The sequence below is a fragment of the Erithacus rubecula genome (assembly GCF_903797595.1).
Source record: "Erithacus rubecula genome assembly, chromosome: 3".
Taxonomy (NCBI): domain Eukaryota; kingdom Metazoa; phylum Chordata; class Aves; order Passeriformes; family Muscicapidae; genus Erithacus; species Erithacus rubecula.
Window position 1 is genome coordinate 13,616,057 of NC_136689.1, and position 25,883 is coordinate 13,641,939.

The 25,883-nt window shown below is 41.5% G+C and overlaps 1 protein-coding gene and 1 long non-coding RNA gene across 3 annotated transcripts in view; both read left to right on the plus strand.

Moving 5' to 3' along the window:
* Positions 1-233: 233 nt before the first annotated feature.
* Positions 234-1,838, plus strand: LOC306799549. The gene is made up of 3 exons (XR_013773627.1): positions 234-473; positions 1,201-1,517; positions 1,602-1,838. It is a non-coding gene; the product is annotated as an uncharacterized lncRNA (long non-coding RNA).
* A 12,742-nt stretch (positions 1,839-14,580) lies between these two features.
* ITGB1 (integrin subunit beta 1) overlaps positions 14,581-25,883 on the plus strand; it is a 41,994-nt gene continuing 30,691 nt past the window's right edge. Inside the window, exon 1 of one of the 2 annotated variants that reach the window (XM_079300257.1) lies at positions 14,581-14,831. In XM_079300257.1, the coding sequence (XP_079156383.1) occupies positions 14,823-14,831 (9 nt within the window). In that variant the 5' untranslated portion in view covers positions 14,581-14,822. The remainder of the gene's footprint in view (positions 14,832-25,883) is intronic. The other variant, XM_079300256.1, reaches the window with a different exon arrangement.

The window sequence follows — 25,883 nt, forward strand, 5'->3', positions numbered from 1 at the left end:
AGTCCCTCAAAAATAAGCATATTATACACATCCTTTTTGGTGTAGGCTAGCTTCATGGGGGTTTGTGTTTCTGCTGTTTATTAACCATACAGATAAAGGCCAAAGTCCTCAGTTCTGCAAGGCAGAAGCTAGGAAGAAGCAGAAGAAGAAAGGCCCAGTTCAGACTGGATTTTAAGCATGTACATTTTTTCTCTCTTCACCACATTTTTTTGCATCTTTCCAAGAGAGCCACACCATCCCATGAGTAAGAACTTCCTTTTTGTTTCTGAATTCTCATTTCCTGCTGCTTCCATCCTCTAAGGCTCCTTTAGGATTTTCAGAATTTTTCCATTCAGGCTGGAAGAATGCACTGAATGAACAGATGAGAAGGAACTGATGTGCAAGAAAAATAGAGAAGGAAGCAAGAGAGAAAGAGATATGAAGATATGGAAAGAAGGAAGAAAACATGTCCCTCTGTATGCAGAGGCTCTAAGGTAGGTTTAATGAGTAACTAAGAAGTACAACTGTGAGTGCAGGTCTTGAGAAAGCTTCATTAGATACAATTTCATGTCTTAAAAATAGACAATTTCATGGAGTGGCTGCATTTCCAACTCTGTGTGCATTTCTGATCCCTCACAGAAAAAAAAATAATGCCTAATGTACTAAAATTCATGTCACACTGCCTCAGAAAGCAGTACAGAGATTGCTGCTGATCTCATACCTTCATCTCAACAGTGCAGACTTCATATAATTTCAAATATGTTCCCTAAGTAAGTTATAGGGTAGAGATATTCCAGTTACAATTTTTAAAAGTAGAAAGCCAATATTTTTTGAGAAAATAAACTCCCAAAACTAAAATAAAATGCCCCCAAGCAGTTTTCTGTACAGCTTCTGTACATGAGTGCCATAACAAGACAACAAACATAGGTTTGGGGCTTGTTTTGCATTCTTCTGTAATCATCTGGTTTGCAAAAGCTTCTCATTTTCCTAGAAAGGGACTTAGAGGCCAAGCCACAAACACGTTCAAGAGCCAACCATTTTCAGACAAGTTATTTGAAAAAATTAAGGGAAAGGGCAGTTTCTTCTCTGCTCAGAGATCAGATTAGTCAGACAGACAAGTCTATTCTAGTATCATGTAAGGATGTCTGAACATGCACCAGCAGCTCGTGTACCTGATCCTGGGCTGGGGAGCACTCTGAAACTGTGACCTCTCTTTTACAGCAAAGAGACATCTCTGCCACTTTTAGAACAAGACAAAGACATCAAATGAGAAAGATGAAGCACATGGGTGATTTTCATCAGCAATTAAGTCTCCCAGAGCTCCAGATCAAACACCTGAACACCCAGGATGGTGCTACCTGCACACTCAGTGGGTACAAGCTGAAGCTGGGTCTCTTGACACAGATCTTACTCTGCAGCCAGATATGTGGCTCTGCAGAGCCCTCCAGGCACTGGAATTCCGCAGCCCTATGTCCCCAGGGTTCATCTCTACCCAGCTGAAGATCAGAGCTTTAATCTACAGTTCTCTCAGGGCATGGGTGAGCCATTCCCTTTAGTCTTATTTCCTGTCTGTAGATTGACATCATGTGAATGACACCAATAACATTTTATTTTCTTCCTAGAGAACTTCAAGCATGACTCTTGGGTCACCTTTTCCATCCTTCTACTGCATGCTTCTATCCACAGAATTCCAGAGAACTTTATAAATGATGAGACAAAAGGGTTTTATTTCTGGAGCCTTGTCCACAAAGAAGAAAACCTTGGAGTCTTTTTCCTTGTACTTGTCCAAAAAGACATTTTTGCTCTGGTTTTAGTTATTCTTGAGTCTAGTATAAGGTCTTGGATATTCCTAACAAATTCCTCTCTTTCCTTGATTTCAGTGTCCTTTGAATACTTCTAGAGGTTTGCCAACCAAATTCTGCCTATTTAGATTAATTTTCTTATATAGATTGGAAAAAAACTCAGCCAAAAGGCAGAAATTTATTCAGAAAATTAAGTGCCTATAAAAATGTGCAGAGGGGAGAAATCTGTCTGTGTCTGTGCCCTCACAGACAAAGGTTCCAAAATCAGCTGATGTCGTGGCAAGCAGCAGAAAATGTATCTGGAAGCAAGTCTACAGGAAGAGGGAATACTCTATGGCTCAATAGCAGAAGAAGCTTCAGTAAGACTTGAACACTAAAAAAGTAAGAATGATCATAGCACAGCCACTTGTTTTATTTTTTTCCAGCATTGATGAATAGCCTTGGGAAGAACCAGACCATGCAGGCACTGTCAATTCCCTGAAAGTGCTGCTCCACAGCCATCTGGCCCAGGGTCACAGCTCCTGTTCCTACTCCTCCCAGGGAAAGGATGATAGCAAGTTCCAGCAAGCTGATACCTGCATCACAAATTTTATGAAAGGTCAGAAAAGTGAAACTGCTTAAAAGCACCATTAAAATTATTGTCCAAGCTAAAACTAGTCCTAGGACACACTAAAAGATGATATCTCCTATCTCCAAATTTGGTGCCATAGCCAAAGATAAGACAGAGCTATTCATAAGATCACTCTTGCAACCAAGCTTTGTCCAAAAAAATCTGCATTTTTGAATGAGAAGTGGTCTGTCTGGAATATCTCTTACTTGGCAGACTTCAGCAAAGTGGGAGTTTCTGAGGAAGTGCAGTGGGTGTGGGCTGGACAGCACCAGAGGCAGCAGAACTTTACAGCCTGTGATCAGGTACAGCTCTGAGCTGGGAGACAGGCAGGTCCACCAACTTCTGGCTCACAGAAGAGTTTTCATATTAAGCTGGGAGGAAAAAAAAGATGCCTTTTTCTTTTTTTTCTTTTTTTTTTTTTTTTTTTTTTTAATGCATTGCAAATAGAAAGTCTTCCCTTTAATAAATTGCAGTAAACTTCATTGGTGCTCAGGCCTGAGGTCCATCTCTCCATTACTGCACTCAATTTAATGCAGCAATGCATTAAATGCATTAAATAAGTTCAGAAGAATAGTAAAGTTTCAGGTCTGTTGGCATTACGTCAATTTTCTTTAATAGTTTTATTAGAAAACTATGAGAGAAACAACTTTCCTTTCTTCTTGCTCTAGAAAACAAGAGACAGGACAGTCCATGCCAGCCATGCCTTTTCCCTACTCTCCAGTGGAAGATTAGTGTCCTTGTATACTAAACCCAAGTACTTTTAATTCTCTTCAAAAAGTTGCTGCCTTTTTTTCTAATTATTTGTGTGTTATGAACTCTGACCTATTTTAATGAAATCCCATTTTAAAAAATTGTGTAAAATATTTAGTGGGAAAAGAAATCATAATGTAACCACTCTTTTAACAGTCTTAAAACAAGACAATCCCACATGAAGCAATGCTGCCCTGCCTTGCAGAATCATTACCCAGAGGAAAAGCACACCACACCTATTGTACAGTTTCTGTCTTCAGAAGCCTCTGCCAGGACCTTCAGGGTGTTATTTTCTCTCACTGCCTACAGAACTGAGGAATATAAAAAATAAGAAACTAGTTCTATATGAAAATGGAAACTCAAAACAAAATGTAACACAGCATAATGTATTTAAGGTAGTAGGAAAAAATCAGGCTTTTCATATGAAATAGAATTGTTCTAAAGTACTCACATTTCCCTTTAATATAATATCTATATAATGAAAAAAAAAGACATACTCTAAGATACCAAACCTCACAGGGAACTCTAGATTTTGGAGCTCAGAAAAAAAATGAGCCCATCATTTGCAAGAAGAGCTGCACAGGATATCTTGCAAAAAATCAAAGCCATGCTTGATTTTGACTAATTTCTCTTTTTAGTGTTGCAATTTAAGTGAGTCTATGAGGCCAATGGACTCTAGATTAACAGGTTTACCAAACTATTCCAACCAAATTGGTAATTACTAATGGTCATCCCTTCTGGATAAAGTTCATGGACTTCTAAAAGACCCAACAAAAATTGTCCACACAGTAGAAATGAGAAGGAAAATACTTGGAAGTCTGTCAGGGAGGAAACCACAAGATTTACACTTTAATAGATCCACTGGTTACAATGGAGATGTGGATGAGGGCAACAGCTGGAAACAGAGCTGACAACCCCATAGTTTCCATGGAGTTTCCACCACATGCTATTATTTATTCAGAAGCAATTTTCCAGGAAAACAGCCAGCCAGTTAGAGAAAGTGTTTTCAAGAAAAAAAAAATTCAAAGGATAGTGAAACAACAGAATAAGCAGGCCACAGAGAACAGGTGGCCAGGTTTTCTTTTGGGTTACCCAATTTGCATGTTTGAATAATAATATCAAGTGGGTGGTATTATTAGAAAGTAGTATAATAATATTAGAAAGTAGTATATCTCCATTTTGCACAGCCAAATGAAATTTTTTTGCTACTGGCTCGTTTTTTCAGCCCAGTTAACATGGAAACATGAAAGGTTTCTCATCACATCACTAGAAACAGGTGTATCCATATGTGCCCCATAGTGTTTGGGCCCCACGAATGGATCTGTAGCAAATACAGAAAGAGATGAGATATGAATATTTTTGGTTGCCTGATGAATATTTTTAACAGGAGAATGTATTTTGAACAGGATTTGGCCAGCAGCACCAGTAGCCAAAAGTACTGCAGCAGCTGAGCATCTGGAAAAACACTCAAGGACAAGCACAACATTTAGAGCAGAGCAAGGCTGCCAGCAGCAGCCTGGGATGAGGGTTTGTGCTGAGGCTGACCTGGGGTGGGGACTCGGGGCACCAGTAGAAAAAAGGCTGTGAAACAAAAAGCTTTGGCAGTTACCATGGGACATTTCCTTGCTGAGATAACTCAAACCAGGGGTCTAATGTGAAGCAAATGGCAGAAGCCCAGGGCTGCTGGGCCATGCCAGCAGCACACCATTGCTCATGCTGTCAGGAACAGGGTGCAGCAGCTGTAAGTACTGCAGTCCCCATGCCCAAACACCCCACAGGAGAAGGGAAGAGCAGTTTAGTTGCACAATAAATTTTGATATCAAATTGAAATGTTACCATAGCTCGTTTAAAAGCAAGGAAGCCATAAAGATACAAGCTCTCAGCAGAAGAGGCTTCACTGGTTTCCCATGAACTCATGTGCTCACTAAGGTTCATGTTTTCCCTAGAAAAATCCTGAGCAGCAGTGGCATCTCAGGGTCATACAGCAGCATAAGTTAGAGCAATCATCTATCCAAAATAAAGACTGACAAATCTCACTTATTTCTAGAACAAATAGGTACACCAGTAGGGGTATGAAACATGGGAACTTAAATGCTGATATGAAACTTGTTACTCTTCTCAGAGAATATTGTAATAACACTGCTAAAGAAATCAAAAGCAGAACTATTTTTGTCTTGAATTTATCCCATACAATTTAGTCTATAAAGTTTTAAGAAATCAGTAAATAGGTACTTCATCTAATTGAGTTATTTAAATGTTCTGAATCAATATGAAAACCAGACAGTATAGGGAGCTACCACTCTGACACAGTTTAGAAAAAGCTTCTTAGTGCAAAAGAGAAAAACCTTTGTAAATCACATACATAAATACATAGGTATGTATATCTATGTGCATGCATATATATGAACAGACATAAATAGATCAAGATGCAGATTTCACTTACACAATAATTAATCCACCTCTTTTTCCTCACTTCAAGAAATGTAATCACATAAATGTAAATCACAAAAATGCAATCACATAAATTTTTGTCTTTTATTTACCAGTTCTGGGAAGAAAGGAAGATGGCATCTAAACTTTAAGGTGCCAGACACCAGAATTCACATTCCTTGCTCAGCCAGGAAAGCACTCTGTATCATTCAGGGGACACTCTATCACTGAATTATGCTTAAGGATATGAAACCCTAAATACCACATGAGAGTTCCATGTGAGAAAACTGTCAATAAACTCCTATATGAAATTAACTGCATATTGTGTAGTTGATGGATGAGATCACCTCTGTCACACAGCAATACATTTAGTACAACCACGCTGGAATTTTCTTTTAGACATAAATTATCTCCTAACTGAGCATTTCTTTTACTAGGTGATTCAATGACTCCTAGAAGAAGAAGAAATTATAAAAATGGCCTAGTGATAAAAAAAGACATTTTTTAAACTAGCCCACTTTTCTGTATCCCAGGAAAAAAGCTTATTTCCAGAAATACCACAGTGCTCTTAAGACAGTAAGTCCAGTAAGATTAAGAAAGTAAGATGATACAAGTAGTACAGTATATGGGTTTATCAGTACTGTGTCAATTTGGTTTTTACATCAGTAACCAAATAAGAGCAAAGGACAAACCTTCCACTTCAGGTGAAGTGTCGCAATCAAGTCTGCACCTTTCCCACAAGTGACTCAAGTTCCTGTTTGCACTTAGAAGTCAAGGCTGAGAATATGACTAAAGCAAAAGTGTTCAGATAACAAGAATGACAACCTTCGTTTTCACTTCAGTCCCATCCTTTCCCAATAGAAAATAAAAAAGCCTCCAAACAAAAATTACACCAGTTGTATTCAGTTACCTTCAGTAAAAGGATGAGGTGCAGCAGATAAAAATGTTACATAAATACCCAAGGTCTGCCTGGTATAAAATTAAATTTTAAATAAGGAAGAACAAACAAGTCACTTGAAAGCCTTAAACATGTTGTATAAATAACCTGCGATGCTATCCAGAATCAGCTGAGCTGCAAGCATCATCTGCCCCAACCATGAGTCAGCTTGAGTCAGTTCACTGTACTTTTATGGTACTTTCAAAGACAGAAAATACATCTCCCAGCAGCATGAAAGAAATCTCTGAAATGTGAAGCAAGTATTTGGTGGAAGGTATTATCTCTTATAAGATGGCAGTGAAATTAGTGGAATGAATAAAATGCCAGTATACTTAACATCTCTGTCTCCTTATTTTTAGCCCGAATAGAGGACTGAAATCAAAGCATGAAATGAAAAGCAAATCATATGCTCTTAAGGCCAAACAATTTTAAACTCTTCATGAACTGCCCCTTCTGCACAGCAATTCTCCAACTGTGCAAAGCAGCACTGTGGCAATGTGGATTCAGTAAAGAGGGAATGCTTCCAGCTGTTTGCATCCCTCCCACTCCCAGTATGCATAACATCCTGGCTGGTAGAAGTTATATTTGTGTTTAAACACGATAAGGCTGATTTACATTAGAGGAATGTTTCTGATCAATCATCTGTGCTGAATAGCCAGTGACTAAGTGGAAACGTTTCACAGAGAGTTGGGCAGAATTAGAACTGAGTAAGAAGTTTACAGAACTTCAGGACGTGGTTACAGTCTTTAATCTACTCAGCAGAGAGTTCACAGCTTCCTGTGGCTGCTTGCACTGGCCATGCACACGTTTCTCCCAGCACTCAGGTCCATTATCCATAACTGTGGAACACAAAAGGGAGGAAGGGCTCTCCACACACCACTTTGCCCATGGGAAGTTAAGTGCCAAGTACAAACCGGCTGTTACAGTCAAGGGAAAGAGATGCAAAACTTTCCAGGCACTAATCTTCAGCCAGCATGAATCACTCTGTCCACTGGTGGGTATCAGCCTAGAATCTGAGGAGCTGCCCCTGGCTCAGACAGATCTCAGGGAAGGTTTGGTGCTGGCTGGATCATGGGCTGGGGTTCTTTGTCAAGCTGTCAATACTGATGGGGCCAGTGGTGCCGTGGAAACCAGCAGAGGTGGAGAGCTGCTCTTATCTTTACCAAGTGAGAATCCACTGGCCTGAGTACAGCAGGACAAAATTTAAAATAAGGTGTTAGCCTTTTATGATGCTTTCATAAAGAAAAAACTAAAAGGAGGGAAGTTTGGACAAAAACGCTCCACCTTTTTTTTTTTTTTTTTTAGGATTTATCCTGTCAAAAGATAAACTATCAAAATGGATATGTCTCAAAGTTAATTTAATAGATACTATTAATAATGGGTTTTAACCTTACTATATCAGATCTTCTTAGGTAATGAAATGACACAGCACAGACCAGTTTTAACTTAGGATTTATATGTCATCTCACACCTATGTCACTTTAGAGAATTATTTAAATTGAATAGCATCTTCTTTTCATTTTACAGCTTTTTACAAATCTCAGTTCTAGGAAATTTATTAATGTGACTTCACCAATGTTCTCATAAACCTACAACACTAGTATGTATGTATTACTGCCTTCAGTCAAGGCCAAATTTCTGTTTACAACCCCATTTTACTATTACACAGTTTTGCTATATTCATGCATCAGGCTGAAGGCATCTAAGAACCCCATTTTCCTAAAGTTGTGTGTTTTCCTTTGAAAAGTAAAAACAGACCTGCCATTTTCAATAGCAAAATAGTAAAATTAAGATACAAAAAAATGAAGTCAGAATAATTCCTGCAACATCCCATCCTCAAGGCAGAGGTCTTAAAACCATCAGAGGCATCCCTGGCCTTTCTCACGACAGCTTTGTAAATTAAGCTCCTTTATGAGACTGGACACGTATATTTGACAGAAACTAGAATTTGACATATTCCAAAGCTTTGTTTATAGCATGCAGACTCCAACCTGGAAAGGAGCTTGGCAGGGTTTTCTTGGAACCTGCAGGTTCATTTTCAAAGGACATTGTGTGTCTCAACAGCTCTTGGCATTCATCTTTTCTGAATGGGAATGGGAGAATAAAAAAGAATGGTAGATTTTTTGTGAGACAGATACCAGACAAACAAAAGAGAATTAAGATTTATATTTTCTAGTCTGAAGACAGTTTAATTTTAGCTAAACCTCAGCTACAGCAGAAAGCCAATGCCACATAGTCAAGCATGTGGTTACAGAAAATACCACAGATCCCAAGTAAGCTGTGAGGCAAAAGGCTGAAAGCCAAATGCCTTTCTACCACCTGAGCAAAGGGACATCCACAATGGATGCCTACATGTGCATTAGAATCATAGCAACTTTAAAATGCATTTTTAACCTGCACTAGTAGGATCAAATCACATCCTTGCAATGTCCAACCTTGTTCATTTCAAGCTTTTCTCAAAATTGCTTATGAATCTCTCTGTTGTATATAAGTTCATAAACAACTATCTTTTCACTTTCATTCCTTGTTGGCTCATTACACCCAACTAAAATCAGAACTTTGTGTTTTTAAATATATCAGGTGTTGCCAGAATATCCTACTGCTAAGGATACTAGCAAACTACAATACTCCCTACCTGATGATGAATTTCATTTAAGAGCCTGCACCTGTAGACTGAGGAACCCAATTATTTGCTCAATTAGTCCTGCAAATAACACAGCTTACTGCTGAAAATAACTGCAACTGCTGTCAGAATCATAAAGAAGGCAAGAAAATCTGGGTGAATAGACAACAGAAGGTCAGAATTGCTTTGTATTAGAGTCTGCTTTGATAACAAGATAGTGGGATAAATCAATATTCAAGCAAAATGGCTATTAATATTCAGACATAATCTCTCACGAAAGAGAATATTGGTGGCACTTGTTCTAGAAATATGACATCACATGGGGATCATGGAGAGTGCACATGAGAGAGATCCTGGCTGTAAATCTCTGGCATCTTCATACAAACATCAATACTGCCAAAGCATTTTAGATATGAGCTTTAAAAGAATAACTTTTTTAAAAAGTCAATTAAATTATTTGAAGAAACATGATCATGAAAATAGCTTCAGGTGTGTAATAATGGAGAGGACAAATTGGGGGTTTCAAAACAATCTCAATATAGGACTCTTCTAATTAAAAGAAATAGTATTAGAAAAATATTCTCTTCTGCCTTTCTTGCCACTGTTGTCTACTAGAACAGCCAATCACCTTATACAATAGTGATTTTATTTGCCCAAATCTCTTTTCCCAGTGGTACCATTACTATTTATTTCCTTCTGACTACTTTTGTCTTTTTTCTTGCCTACTCATCTTGCTTAAAATATTGTTTTCCACATAGCTCCTCTTTCCCCTATATATCAATGAACATGAAATCTGTCCTTACTCCCGCTTCCACAACAGACTCCCAGTACTAGCAGATGCTGCCATCTCCTACTCTTTCTGCAGCTGATGATACCAAAATCCTCCTTTCTCATTTCTATCCCTCTTCTCCTCTGCAAAAGTCTAAATGTCAGTAATTTTATGCACTAGTAACTACTGCATTGAGCTTAAAATGTTGCAGGATGTCCCTCTGGGCAAAACTGAAGCAGAAGAACTCCTCGAGGAAAGCTCTTGCAATTGTCCTTGCTCATTTTTTTGGAGACTGTGGAATTCATTTTTTCCCTGAATGAGCATGAGCTACTTGTCTAAACAGTGGGAATCCCCTGAGAAGGAGGGAACAGAATATGTAGGCATGTGATCTCAGAGTCTCAGAGCATAAAAGCAGCACATGGTAAGAATTAACTAACTGCTGAATCTCAGAAACTTAATGTGCATTCAGAATTCTCATCCTTTGGGAATATTTTTAATCTCCCATAGGCATCTCTTCTTGGGTAATTAAACACTAAAATATCTTCAAGCCTGAAGTATTTAAATCTAGTTCCCTAGAAAACATACTTCATTTCAAGCAACATAAGGAGCTGGTGCAGAAGTTCTCTGCTCTGTGCTATCATGAGTTTGAGTTCTTGAACATAATCTCAAAGACTTTAGTCTCTTCACTTAACTCCTGCTCACTTCTTTATTTTGGAACACAGGAGGCAACTTGCAGCTCATGCCTAGGATGAGAAAGGATTCCTGCCTTGCTTATTGAGGATCAAAATGTCTTACAGAATTTCTGCATGAAACAAATAGGAAATGGCATAGGAGTCCCACAAAAGTGCTTTGGAAGACGTAAGTCCATATGACAAGAAGGAATGTATATGCTAATGGCAGCAGGGATTGTACCAGCAACAGCTCAGTCTACCCAAACATACACACAGAGGGCAGAGCAGCTCTTGAGCTGAAGGCAATGCAGAAAAAGAGTCAGAGGATGGATCAGAATGCACACTGCAGCTGTAACAAAAGCTGTCCCCAGCCCCTCTACTCAAACAGCTCTGTGCCAGCAAGGACACAGTCCCACCAGAAGGGCCATGAGCTCTGGTGACCTCGCCTTTACTCTTCCTGAAAGCCACCAGTTGCTTTTTAAATGCTGCCGAGCTGAAGGAAGGGCTTGCCGGACTCTGACCTTTTCAGGCTTATGTTAAACACAGGGCTGTCGATTGAACAAAGCAGAGATCTAAGCGTTGGTCATAAACCAGGTGTAAATAGATCAGCTTTATTGCACCTAAGTGCCCTACATTGCTCCTGTGAACAGCAGGCAGACAATGTTGTGGAGCAAACCTTTGCCCGCAGGATACAAGCCATGGCAATCTCCTGGCTGAACATTTGTGACTCACTTCACTCCTTGTGTGGGGCAGGAGAAGCTGGCTCCAGTGCAAACACAGCAGTGCATATCATGGGCATGCTGTACATGGCTGGCAGGCTGCTGGGCTCGCTCCCTGCCTGCTTCCAGAGAAGCATTGCTCATTCCTCATGAGGAGCCAGATAGAGGCTGTTATCAAAAACAATGACCACAACCATTTAGCACCATCACTTCCTGTACTAAGTGACCCTTCTAATAATACTTTCTCTATGAGTCTTGTGTCCAAGCCCTAGCATCTCCTCCATCCTCCACAGTGGAAGCCAGAGCCCAGTGCTGACCAGCTGCCAGCGAGTCTCAGTGCTCACTGTGCCCTTGGCGGCTGCACAGCTGCTGCTGGAATAAAACAGCAGCTGCAGCTGCTGCTGCTCTGCTCCAAGGTCAGGCCAGGAAAACTGGGTGCTCCTGCAGCCAGCTCAGCCCAGGTGGCTGCAGTCTGATGCATTCCCAGGAGACCTGCTTTCTTTTCCTGTCTCCATTGCTATCTTTGGGAAAATGACTTAGACTTTCTGTTTTCTCTCCCACCGTTTATCTATCTTTTGTGATTAGACCATGATTTTTTACCTCAGGCTTATGATATGGTTTTCTTTAGTTTGGAAAGAAAAAAAATACATTAAGTAGGGTAGGGGCATTTTGAAGAGGCAGAGAAGGAAAAGAAGTGGGATGGAAAGAGAAAGTGCTCTGCTGTCAGTAACAGTCAGTGTCTTTGCTGGGAAAGTGGAGCAGTACAGATAAATGATCACTCCCTGGAGCAGAGGTGAGCGAGATATCTAGTACAGTATGAAGAAGTAAAGGTGGAAGTGTTAGTGGTTGGTGAGAGTATGAATCTGCCTAATGGGTGACATGATGGGAGGCATTTGCATTTGGGTATTAATGTGCAAACCATAGCATTACTGTGTTTCTTATCACTGAGGCCCCAGTTGAAAAATATCTCCCTCTAAACCCTTTGCAAGCTGCAGGAGTGGAGTAGATGCTGGAGAACATGGTGAGAGCTCCCTGGCTGCGTGAGCTTTAGTAAGTCAGAGTTCAGCAGCTTGGCAGAAACATGTGGCCAATGGGAAACTGCAGCCAAGGAAATACCCTGATAACTGGTTAGGAGCTGCTGCAGCTTCTCCTACCAACCAGCCCCTGCTTCTCTGGAGGCAGTGGCTCCCAAGGCACCCAAGTGACCCCTCACCCCAGAGGTTCCCAGCCAGGCACTGGGAAGGATTGCAGGAGAGCTGCCTGGCACAGGGATACTCAGCCCCAGCCCTGGAGCTGCAGCTGGGCACCCCTGACTTACAGAGCTGGCTTCTTTACAAGGGCAACACTGGACACACCAAAACCTGGTTTGGGATTCATGTTTGTGCAAAAGTTGTAATCAAATCTGTATCTGCAAGATAAGTTAACAGTGAACCAAACAAACCATCTTTTTTCCTTTGCAAAACTGTTCGCTCACTCTCCCAGATGCCATGTACACTGCAGTACAGAGTTGCTACATCAAACATTTTGACATCATCTACAGTTGTGTCTACTAGCTCAGACACCTCCAGCACTTTTTTTTTCTGACATCTTTAGTACTTCAGAAGTGTTGGAAAATAACAAATGATTTTCATACCCATCTGTGCTCTCTAAAGGAGTCCAGAAAGCAGCCAAATAATTCAGTGATTTTTTTTTGTCAGCCATTTGTGAGACTTTTTCCTGTCAATTTCCTATTGCGCAGCACAGCCAGCCACTGGCTACTTGACACAATAACATCTGAGCACATTTTTGTCACCACTTCTTTGCGGTACACTATAGTGGAAGGCTGCTCACTATTCGTATATTCTGGAAAAATCCCAGAATATTTTGAGTTAGAAGGAACCCACAAGGATCATCTAGTCCATCCTTTAAGTGAATGGCCCATACAAGGATCAAAATTCCCAACCTTGTCTTAATTAGCACCAGATGTGCTTTTTTTGCCCTGCAATAAAGAAGCAGAGAATTCCTTGGATAAAAGTACTTTTTATCTTCCAATACTTAAATTTCCCACATTTTTGGCAGATCACTATCCCTACAGCGTTTGCTTTTACTTTGCATGGCATTAATTTTTACCATTTTTAAAACTTCGGCTTTCTGGTGGCTTTTTTCTTTCCTAGCAGCATTAACACTATATATTGATTTATATATTGAAACATACAGTCCCTGCTGTCCTTATCTCTGAATGTCAAAGTTCCTTTTCTACCATTTCACTTGTCCAGTGCTTGCTTTTGATGGAGTTGCTTGGAGCAGCAGTCTGCCATTTCAATCTCATTTTCCAACCCCACTAAAACAGTTCTGCAATTACAGCTGTACCAGCATGAAAAGCTCCTGCTAAAACAGCTGCTATGAGACTGCGCCCTAAACCACGGCACTGCCCAAGTGGAACACGGGGATGAATCACAGGCCACACTTCAGGAAAGTAGAAACATAATTCCTTTTCTTATTTCAAAACGCAGCTAGAAAGCAAGCAGGGGGAAAATGATTAAAATTATAAACAAGTTGCAGCACTGCTGGTTAAATTAACCATACCCAAAAAAAGAACTGATACAAGCTCCAGTAGCCACACATAAAGGCACAGTGCTTAGAGCTCTGAGCTGTGAGTTCATAGCTCGTGTTTCCCAACACCTTACTTTCAAAAAGGTGCCGAAAGACACTGCTTTTAATTGTTTTAATCGGTAATTTCCCAAGTACCTACTTTAAGGGGCACTTTAAAATACCAAGGGCATGCTCTGCACACCAGCAGGCTCCGGCCGAGGGACTTGGGGAAAGCCACTCTTTAGCTCGGAGCGTGTCAGCGCCAGACAAGCCCACTCATCGCTTAGAGACTTGCACATCCATCAGTCACTTGGTGACTTCCACCGCTTTTGGAAACAGCTGCCAGCCAGAGCGATGGGCGATGCCCCTTTGCCCAGATCCCCGCTGTCTCCAGGCAGGGAGGGGCGCAGAAGAGCTCTGGAAAAGGGCTGGGGTCGAAAGCCGCCTTTGGACCCTGGCGGGACCGAGGAGGCCGCCCCAGCCCCAGCCCCAGCGCCGGCCCCGTCCTCATAGCTCGGCCCAGCCCCAGCCCCAGCCCCATAGCGCAGCCCCATAGTCCAGCCCAGCCCGGCCCGGCCTGGCCCATGGCCGCAGCGCTGGGCCCCGCCAGCCGCTCCGCCGCCAAATAAGGCGCTGGCGGGCGGCACGGATGGAAGCGGGAGTGAAGGGGGCATCCAGCCCCGCCTCAAGCACGGCTCTCCCGTCCCTGCCGCCGCTCCGCAGACACCTCCCCGGCCCGCTTGACGGCAGCGGGGAGGAATGTGTTTCCGGGGCGGGTAAAGCGGAGCGCGGACCTCCCCTCCCCTCCCCCGCGGGCCGGGCTCCCGCTGCAGCTCGGAGCAGGCGGCGGCGGGCAGCCAGCGAGCAGCGAGCCCGGGCGTCCCGCCGCGCCCAGCCCAGCCCAGGACAGAGGGAGCCGCAGCGAGCCGGGCGGGCCGGAGCGCGCCCGCCGCCCGCAGCCATGGCCGAGGTAACGGGAGGACGGGCGGGGGTCGCAGCCGGCCGGGAGCAGATGAGCGGTGCCTGCGGCCGCCCCGGGGCTCAGCGCTCGGGCGGGCTCCGGCGGGCGGCGCGGGACTGCAGCGCCGCTTCCCGCGCCCGGAGCCGCCGCCGCCCCGCGCGCGGGTCCCTCGGCGCCGGTCCCGGGCGGAGGAGGGGGCGCCGCCTCCCGCCGTGCCCGCCCGGCGCTGTGGGCGGGAAGGTGCCGGCCCAGCCTGCGGCTTCCTGTGGCGGCGGGACGGCGGCCTCGGGCCTCCCGTGCCGCCGGGGCCGGCCGGGCCTTTGTCCGCTCGGGGCCGGCCCTGCCGGCAGCGCCCCGGCCGCTCCTCTCCCAGAGGGACGGAGCCCGTGCCGGGGCCGTGCCCTGTGCCGCCCGGGGAAGCGGCAGCACTCGGCTGGAAAGTTTCGGGCGAGGGCGGGCGGTCCGGAGGGGGAAGGTGCCTTCCGCGGGAAGCGGGCGCTGGAGTTAGGGGAATGGGAACGAAAGGAGTGAGGCAGTGCAGGAACTCGAGCACCCAGGGGTTTGACCTGCGCCTATCTGCAGAAACCCCGGGAGCGGGTATGTGCAGTTTGAATGACGGGATGGTCGCAGTGCAGCGTTTGGCTGCTCGGTCCGTCCGAACTGTCTCTGAGCCTCTGCAGCTTGCTATAAACTTGTGACAGGATGGAAGTGGGAATATGAGACCTCTATGCCATGTCCCACATGGGGATTTCTGAAAAATCTTACAGCAGTAGCGCAGTGCTTTGTCTCCTGTTCTTGCCTTCGTTTAGTGGTGGTTGGAAGGAAACACGAAGCGATGGGAAATTCATTCTGACTCACTGCTTAGGCCCGTGTCAGATGTCTTTATGTTATGGAATAAGTGTCTGACTGCCTGTTAAAGTCATTAGGTAGTCTTTGTGACTGTTTATGAAAAAAAAGTTAATCAGCATTCATGTTTGCTTCTTCATTTGTCCTTGATAGAATACAACAGTCCATTCCTGCCAGCACATGTGCACATAGCTGGGTGAAAATGTTGATTTTTCTGGTAGATTTGCCATTGCTGCTAGAGTCCTGTTCATGCCAAGATACACAAACCTTTAGGAGTTAAGGATTGTCTCCATTTAGATTAGTGGAACCACTCATGGCTAATGCTACTTGTGTGCTGAGGTGTTGGAATGAAGCAGAACTTTATAGATGTGGAAACAGATCCAAATAACTTGTACTCCTGGCACACAGATCGTTTGGTAGGTGATGGTGACAGCATGAGAAAATTTTGTTTTGAGAAATGAGGCAGCTTGGTAGCACTGAGGGGGTTTTGTTGTTCTTGGTTGTTTGTATGGGGTTTTTTAAAGTAGTATTATACTACCAAAAAGATGTAAATTAGACTCAGTTAAACTAGATTAAGAGTAGTAAAGATATTCATTGTTCACAGCCATCTCAGTGACAAAACCGATGATTCATTCTCATGTCACAAAAAATATTACTTGCCTCTGGGAAATGATTAAGTAGCATTTTGCAAGCATGCCTAAGGCTCTATTTATAAGGGTTGCAAAAACACTGAGCCATTGGCAATAGGTTGGCAAGACAAGACAAGTTTAAGATGTGAACACCTTCAACTTTTGTCCTTTTCGAAGTTGTTTCAGCTGAAAGGTGAAAAGCTGACAGGCATGCATAATCTCACCTTAATCAAAGTTGGGGCTGGTAAGTGCTGTATCTTGTTTGCCAGCCACATGATAAATGAACCATATTTATTTCAACATGAGATGTCAGCAGTTAAAACTGGTGTTCTTTGTGGGTGCAGCCATGGAGCTCATTCTGCTCTCTGTGTTTGAGTGTCTGATCTGTGCCATGTCCTCAGTAATGCCCACCCATGTGAAGAACTGATTTGGAGGGTTACTTGATTCTTTGAGAATATGCATGATTTTCTGATGGGAGTGCAGAATTTTTGTGTTCTGTCTTGAGTGTTTTAAATGACTCAAGTGGTTATCCTTACACCACTTCCTTTGGGAAGCGATTCCCAAAGCTAAAAAAAACTGTCTGAGAACTTTTCCTGCTGTTCTTTCTTCCTGATTCATGATTACATTCCTCTGTCTAAACCATCCTCTCTATACCTCTCATTGGATAACTCTGCTATAGTTCAGATTTGAAAAAATCTTGTTTGCTGTAGCAGCAGGAAGTAGATAACTTGGGTAGCAGAAAGGTGAACTTGGGGAGAGCTGTGCACACATGGGATGGGTGCGTGCTGTGGTCTCCCTTGCCCTGAATATAATTCCCTTGCTGTTGCTGGTATGAGTGCCCACCAGTTGTTTGTAAACAGTTGTCATGCCTACCTTTCCACTCAGTCTTGTTTAGCTGGGTGATGTGATGCTCTCTTGGCTTGTGGTTGTCGCAGCTTCTCCTCAGTCTGCCACAGGCTTCATGGTTGGCTGTGGCTCCTGCTACTGACACAAGGTACTGCAGCTGTGATTGCTCAACAGGCTGTGAAGTGCCTTCTCTTGATGGGACCCTTTTAGTAAGCAAAGGCTCTAGCTCTGCACTGGGCTCCCTTCTCTGGACAGCCATGCAGAGTCCCTATTGTTCCTCTCCTGCACATGGTCCAGGGGCCTGGGTTTCTTCAGCATGGACCAGCTCATGATGCCTCGGGCAGCCTTGGCTGTGTCACCTGTCACTGCTGCACAGGATGTGTGAGCTGTGCCACTTTCTCTGGTAGTTCTCCTCACATGGTGTGGGGAGTGGGTTTTGTGGAGGAAGGATGAATGGATTTTGCTGGCCATTGGTATACCTGTCCTTCCTCTTCCTCCTCATTCCTTTCCAAATGTTGTTTTGTACCCCTTCCATGTAAGACAGACTATTGTAATCAGTGAGACATTGCACAAATAAAGTTAAATAAGTATTAATCACTAGTTAAGATTGCTCATGCTCATCTCACATGGCACTTGGAAAAGATATTGATTAGATAGATCCAGAAAATTCAGAATCCATACTCTACAATAGCAGAGTCTATTTGCCTCCTTTGCTTTTCTAAAATGTCAAGTGATTTATTTTTTCCAACTTTTTTTTTTTTTTTTAGGATGGCCAATCCCTTTGGCATCCTTTTAATTCTTAGGACCTGCTGTCAGCCCTCTGAGAGGGAGCCCTTGTTGGGAGTGCCTTTTTTTTTCTTCTTTTTTTTTTTTTTCTTTGCCTTTTAAGCTGCTTCTATTGATAGAGCTCATAAAGCAATTACATAAATTAAATTAATCTTAAAAATGTAATTAAAGCAGTATGTAGTTAGATTTATTTTGGAAGTGTCATTAAAAAGTACTTGCCAGTATGTGTACTATTCCCCTGTGACTAGATTTTTTAAGTTGGCTGCTATATTCTGTGCCTGGTAGAAAATTTCTGGTCTCCCAGCAGCATAAAACTCAAAGTTCAGTCTGTGTTTTCCTGCTTCTCATCTCCCATCTGTCTTTATGTTGCTGATTCTACAAATTGTTTCACTTGCCCCACTCTCCTTGCTTTGAAGTCACGTTCTGATAGCAGCATTCTCACTGCCAGTTGTAACGTTTGATACTCAGGGGTTTTCAGGCTTCTGCTGGGGTGTAGGTGTGCAGGGACGTTTTTTAGACAAACACATCTCAAAGCTGTACATGACAATAAGTTTTTGTTGTAGGGGAGAGTTAGCTGTCTTTTTTTTTCTGCAGAGGATGTTTGTTTGCTTTTCAAGAGGGAGGGAATATCACAGATTTGTGAAGAGATGAACAAATTCTGCATCTCTGTCTCCTGAGCAGACACTGGCTGTATCTATGTCTGATTTAATGCTCCTTTTGTGTCAGAAAATTAAAATCTCTTGGTTAGTTCTAATACTTCTGAATATTGTCATTTATGGTGGCAGATGTGTTCTCCTTTTTTTCTGTGTAGTTCCTCCTTGCTCTGCTCTGTGGTGTATTATGTTGCCAACTTTCTAAAAAGGATGATGTTTCTTGTCATGTGGTAACCAGAGGGGACCACAATATTGACCAGTATCTGTCGGTTGTTGTGGTTATGGCGTTTCTGGGGTAGCCTCCAAAGCCATTTTTGTGTTTACCCACAAGTAGGAAGACAAAGTCTATTTCTTTTTTTTTTTCTTTTCTAATTTGTCCTGCATAGGTGTGGTCCAGTGACCTAAACTCCTAAAACTGTAAGTCAAAATAAGTTTATCTTTAAATTTTTCTTTGAATTTTTTATTTCCCACCATGTGGATTATTAGTGTAAGTACCAGTAAAAAGCATATACAGCTTCATTGTAAGAAATGGTATGCTTTAGCTGTGTGAGTTTCTAGCTCAATTTAAGACACATGTAAGCTTGCTGAACAGCTTCTGTTGGGCATGTTACAGAGAAAATGAAAATTTTAACTTCTGTGAACAAAAAATGAGGCACTAGGCATCTCATTATACATCACTAAATAATATGATTGCCTTTTTCAGTACTAAAGGTGCTCTCTTTAGCAGAATGTTGTTGTTAAACATCCTATATCTTTATAATAACCACCTTCTCTTACTTTTCTATTCAGAAACTAAATCAGAGTGGTTAGTAGACTTCTTGGGCTATTGTATTCTCCCATTAGTGGATTGAAAATGTTCAGAAAGATGGTAAAGCTGCCAAACTATAACAATATTTGCACATAACCAAGCACGTGGTAGGGGAATTAGCCTGATGAGACCATATGTTTTCTTTTTTAGAATTCCCACTTTTAATCATCTTTGGGGTGTCACTGAGCAGAGGATCTTTAGTATATTAGTCATTTTTTGCTAAATCTTTCTCATTTCTCTTTACAGTCAGCTGCAAAATGGGTTATGAAACACACTTTCTGTCTTAAAAGCAGTTTCATGTGCTTTTTTTCTTTTCCAACAGCAGCAACAAAATACCATTAGTATTCTTGTGGTTTTATTAGAGGGGAAAGTTTTGAGTAACAAAGCTGAGGCTGGAATCTTAATTTTGTTATTGCTCTTAAGAGCTAAGAAGATACTGATCTCTTCTAACCACCCCTTTCATTCCATTCTATAACAGAATATTTTGTGAATCTTCGTTAAATTAGTGCAGTTCTCACATTTTGTCAGCAAATCATTAGACTACAGAAGTCGCTTTCTCAAAAATTCTGATATGTAAGACCACATTTAAGTGCAGATTCCTCTTTATTATGCTCATAAACTGAAACATATACAATATCTAATGCCAGTATTTCCTCCCCCAAATGGTTGGCATCATATTTGTAGTTCTCTTATTTCTGCTTTATGTTTTGTATGAGATCACTTAACTTGGTGCAAGTTTTGACTCAGTTTTAACTTCTGCTCTTGGTATGTTCTAGTGCAGGAAGCAGGAAGAAGGGCTGTTGTTTGTGTGAATTCTTGTTGTTTTAAAGTGTAAATTTCTCTGTAGTATTTATACTACAAAGAAGTACTTGCATGTAGTTAATTTTCTGTTATAGCTATTAACAATTTTTTTAACTTTATAGATGTACAAATAAAAAACTTCCACTTTTTATATGAAAGCTGAATGGAAAAAGAGAAATCTTTCTTCTTTTCTCATTCTTTGTGGTAGAATGAAAAACTGTAATTATATATTGGGCTGAACTAAAACACTGAACTTTCCCTCATTCAAAGATGACTGATTTGTGGTTATTTAAAAGAAGAAAAATAATTGTATTAGATTAATTTAGGAGGAGTCAGTATTTCACTTATGAAATGGTGATGAGTCAAAGGTGGTATCCTGAATATCAGTGCATACTCTCTGGAAAACAAACCTGAGACTGGGATGTGTAGTTTGGCATAATCTTGCCCTTAAAGTAAATATTGAGATGTCCTTTCTGCAAGGGGAAAGGGGGGATAAGCTGTCACTCTGGTGTTTCTTAATTTTCTTTGGTGAAATTGTTGTCTAATGTCTTAACATGTGCTAACCTTGGGCAGGGGCACAAGAGTCACATCTCCCCTTGTGCAGGAAGCTGCCCTACAAGGCCATCTGGTCTGTTCTGATCTGCTCTAGGTCCTTGTAGGCTGGCAAGACCTGCTGGAAATCATCTTCCACAAAGCAGAGGATGCTCTCCCAGTGAGCAGTGGGGTAACCAGAGCATCCAGGAGCATCCTGGGGACCATAGGAGGTCATTTCAAGTACCTGGTGTTCTAGTAGCTTGGCCAGAACCTTCCAAAAATTCAGCTCTTTAAGTATTAAATTGGCAGCATTCAGCTCTGCCTAGCTCCTCAGCTGTCTGGTTTTCCAGATGGTGGGTGATTCTGTTTTGTATAAAGATGAGTAAAGCTAAAAGCTAAAAGCTAAAAGTTTCTGATGTGGAGATAAATACGAAAGAACGTAATGTTTTTGATGTTAAATCAAAGCTCTACACCAAGTGTCAAAAGATGACGCATTTTAGTAGTTGGTTATTGATAAACTTGGAATGAATTTTGTATTGGGGTGACTTCTGATATTGCTAACACATCTTTGAGAATGGAGTGGCCAAAGGCTTTATGCTTGTCCAGTCAGCAAGTGAAATGCTCCCTCTTCTGTTAATGAAAAGGAGAAATGAGGAAATCTTTGCTATCATCATCTGCAGGGTTGGCTAGGGTAAGCATGGTTGATGTGCTGCCAGTCAGTTCTGGCTGGGCTTTTTCCTTATTACACTGATGTTTTATTTGCTTATGTTTTAGGAAATTAGTTTTAGTGGGCTTATGGTAAAGTCAACAGTTACCTTCTCAGAAGTTCCCTTAGTGCTTTTTCAAGGTTGTAGTTACTGTGTGTTCATGTTCTGACTCTGTGATGCCAGGTGGAGGTTGTCCCAGAGCTGAAAGGCATGCTATAGCTCTTCTGCATAAAGTACAAGGCTTGACAGTTTTTGAATTTTCTATTTGCTGGTTTTATGTCATAATAGATTAAAAACCTATCTTTCAGTTACATATGAATGTAATTTATGTGCATTTCCAAAACATCTGAAAGTGTAACATTTTAGAAGATAACGTGTTCTTTGCTTTTACTGTGCAGTTCAAAAATGGGGAGTGATTTTTTTTGTGTTGTTTTTGTCACCTCTATGCAAAAACAAATCAGTGTGAGAAATTAATCTGCAAGAACTTCAATAATTTTTCCTCGGTGTGGACTTCAGCATAAAAAAGGAAACAGCAAATTTCCTTTTTTGGAAGAACATATCAGCTATATGTTAACAATGCATAAGAAAATCAATAAACAACGATAAACCTTTTTTAAAATGTATTTGTTGTCTCTCTCCACTACACATGTTATTTTCATAACTTTTTAAAGGCTAGACTAAAATGTTACACAGCCATGTTACAGATATTTTGTTTCAGTGAAAAACTCAACTTCGGCTTCAGGACTAACCATACTGTGTAAGATTGCTGCCAGCATTTCTACCATTGCCAGCTGATTTGGAGACTGTTTGGATAGTAATAAAAGACTTTGCACAGATACTGCCCCTTTTTGGTGTATTATTCACAATGCAGTTTCACTTTCTAAATGAATAATATCTGTATTTAATATGATTAACATTGCTTGCAGCTGGAAGCAATTTTAATGCTGTGTCTCTGCAGAGTTAAAAAAAAAGAGCTCACTCATTAGTGATAACACAAAACTCTGCAGTCGATGAGTGGTTTTCAAATCTACCTGAATTTCATATCTTTTAAAATGTTCCAGTGGCTTTTGAACCATGAATTCAGTTAAAATTGTGTTTCATTTTCATAGGAATGTGGTTCTGCAGCAATTTGTACAAGCTGTAGGTCTCAGCTGTCCCTCCTGCCTGTAGCTGCGCAGTTTTGCCATCCTGCTTGCATCAGCTGTGGAAATTATAGGGCTGTATTGAGTTATTGAAATAACTGTTCTGGTTAAAAAAATACAAAAAATTAATTTTCAGCTAGATCAGTGTTGCAGCAGAGAGACCACATGCATTGCAAGGGACATGCTTCAGAGCCAGGGGAGGAACGGGAAAGCGTGCAACTCATAGCGAGAGCGTGTGCCACTGTGGCAGTCCAGAGATAAGCTGGCATAAACTGCTGTGGAACCTCACAGCATCTGCTCGTGCCCGCTTCAGTGCTCTTCTGACTTGAGTAATCCATCTCAACTTGCCAAATCAGGTGAGAAATCACTCAGCAAGGTGTTATTGCTCAGCTTGTTCCACTGGCTCAGCTAGGAGGTGAAAGTATCGTCCACAGTTGGCACCAGTGAGATGAAGGGTGCAAAGTGGCGAATTTTAGGGTCTCAAGAAGCTGAGCTGTCTCCTGGGTTCACCAGTAGCAAACTGGTAGATATACTTGGCTGCTATGAGAAATCTTTTATCTTTTGCAGTGCTCTTAGGAGCAGCTTGTGGACTCCAGGCTTAAAATCCTGCTCTGGAAAGCCGCAGAAGTGTATGAATAGGTGGATTGTTCAGTCCAGGACTGCTTTTTATGAAGTACTTTGTGATGAGTGTGGGTGGTTTTGATTTTTTAATTTAAAAGTCTTTTAAGATTGAAGGGGTTTTTTCCCTGAAATTGATAAGCTTTTTGCAAGTGCTCAAATTTGCATCAAAGTCTGGATGAAGTCCACTGTTTGTTTCAGTTTGTATTTCTCCCTAGCCAGTTATCACTGCCTTTGAATTAATAATCGTTGTTAGTTATGTGCACAAAAAATATATAACATACCTGTGGAAAATTAAATATATAGAGAATGAAGTTATATTCTAAATCTCATGCATACAGATTTATAAGGCTGTATGTAGTTCTGTGGGATGACCAGTTTTTTATTATTTCTGCATGATCATTTTTCTGATCACTTACCTGGCATTAAAAGAATGTTGAGGATGAAAGTTGTTTCAGCACAAGTCAAAATTGTGTTTGAATAGTGAATACATAGTGAATCTTTTTAGAAAATTGATGTTATTATAATAGTATTTGAATATTATCTGTAAATATTATTTTATGTGCTTGCTATTCAAATTCTGAACTAAAATATGAACAAACAACAAACCTCAAATCCGTTACTATTTCATTCTTTGCTTGTGTTTATTTTTTCAGCCAACTAATTTATTCTGATAACCTGTAAAAATAAAAACAGAATATTCCCCAAACTGGCTGGCTGTGTTACAGAGGATGTGTAAACAATTCATCCAAGATCAGCTTAGGATGGTTGGCCTGGGACAGCCTGAATTTAGGCTGGTTTAGCAGCAGAAGGGCCAGTGTAATTTCGGAGGGCAGTCAGTCTGATAGCCACCTGCCCATTTTTAGAAGCCATTTCCTCAGCACTCCTCTGTTCATGTGGAGGCCTGGTTTTCACTGAGGCTTGCAGAAAGTGGCTTTTGACATGAAGGGGAAAGGGGTGGCTCAAGGTCCGAGTGGAGCTGGCTTGGGATGGAGGTGAGAGGGGTCTGAGTGGTGGTGCAGAGTCAGGGGTTGCTGTTCTGGAGATGCTGCAGCACTGCTGATTCTTTCTGCTGCAGTTAGCTTTCATCTGGGTTTGGCTGCTGAAACTGTACCCTGAGTGTTAATGATAGCTCCTGGTGGGTGAACTCTGCCATGTAACAACAGACAGTTTCCGCTGAGTTTGCTCTTTGTGGTGTGCCAGCTGCTGGCTTCCTGCAGTACCTGCAGCAATAGCCTGCAACACATTTGCAATTGTTTTTTCTTAAAGAAATAGATGAGCGAGACATCACATTGAATTCTCTAGTTTTTTACTTAAGAATATACTTGCCTCTGTTCTGCTTTTCCCTTTACAGGAAAGCTTGGATTAAAGTAAGTTTAGCTAGATGTTGTGTCAGTTGTGGAGGCAGTACAGCCTCGGAAGCATCAGTTACAGTCAGCTGTGAAAGAGCTATATTTATATGCTTAACTAAACTTTTTGTTTCCCCATGTGGATAAATATGAGGTTTAAGTTGCACAAAATTAAATAGTGTCTTTATGGGAGTAGTAAGTGGTGCAGAGCATGCAGGAATTTAATACTACCACACAGAATAGACCCCCATGTTTTCTGCTAGAACGGCTTAAATAATTATGTGGCATTCCTGGTTGTAATCTGTCTGTGATGGAAATGCTAAATTTAGTCAAGAAGTCTTGTAGGCTGGAAAAAACAATGTAAACAAGTTAAATATCCAGTTCACACTTTCTCCCACCAGAAACAAAATAGTGTTATATTTAGACTAGAGAAGGAATGAAGCTATTATGGCAAAAATATCTCATGGCTCTAAAAGATTTTGAAAAGTACTGAAACAACAGATTTTTAAAGTCCTGTTTTAATCACAGTTGTGTGGAGAGATACTTGTAATAATGAAAATCTTGAAATACTTGTTACAGAAAAATGCGTACTGATAACAGATTGAGTATGGTGATAACTCTTACAAATTTCTGGAGATAACGTGCTTTGAGTCAGTAAGGTTGTAATGAACTATTGGAAGTTTATGTTTGAAAGAGTATGGAAAAGGGGTATTTTTTGCCTTTGACAATTTTAAGGGGAAGAAAATGACACTTTTTTTTATTGGCACATATCCACGTTGTATATTTATTTCTGAGGAAGCTTTCTAGGTGTGCATGTGCAGAGGTGCTGTAAATGCAACAAACACTTTCAACCACAGTATCGGTGGCAATGGGCTTGGTGTGTTTTAGTGGTTTAGGCTTGGAGAGGTGCTGCTTTGCAGGGTGCTTGCATGCCAGCATAAGCAGCACAGGAGCAGGTTGTATTGATTTGGCTTTTCCTAAAATTCAAGGAGTTTCATAGTATCCGTGTATGAATCCCCCGGTTCTGTGGGCAGGATGCACCAACATGGGATTTCATAAGCACAAGAGTTTGAGAAATGTAGAGCAAGATATAGTTGCAAACTGGATTGTCAGAGATGTTATAGCTTAAACTAGGTATAAGCCATAGGTAATCAACACATAAAGCACATTACTGATGTTTGAATGAGGTGTAGCTGCAAGTCTCTGAGTGCTCTGATGGAGAACAAGCAGTGTGTTATTTCTCTCCTAAGTTAGTGTTGAACATTAGGCACAGTACACCTGTATGTTAGTCTAGTTTTCTGAAAAAAAAAACAAAAAACAGCTGTCAAAGTTTATGCTGCAA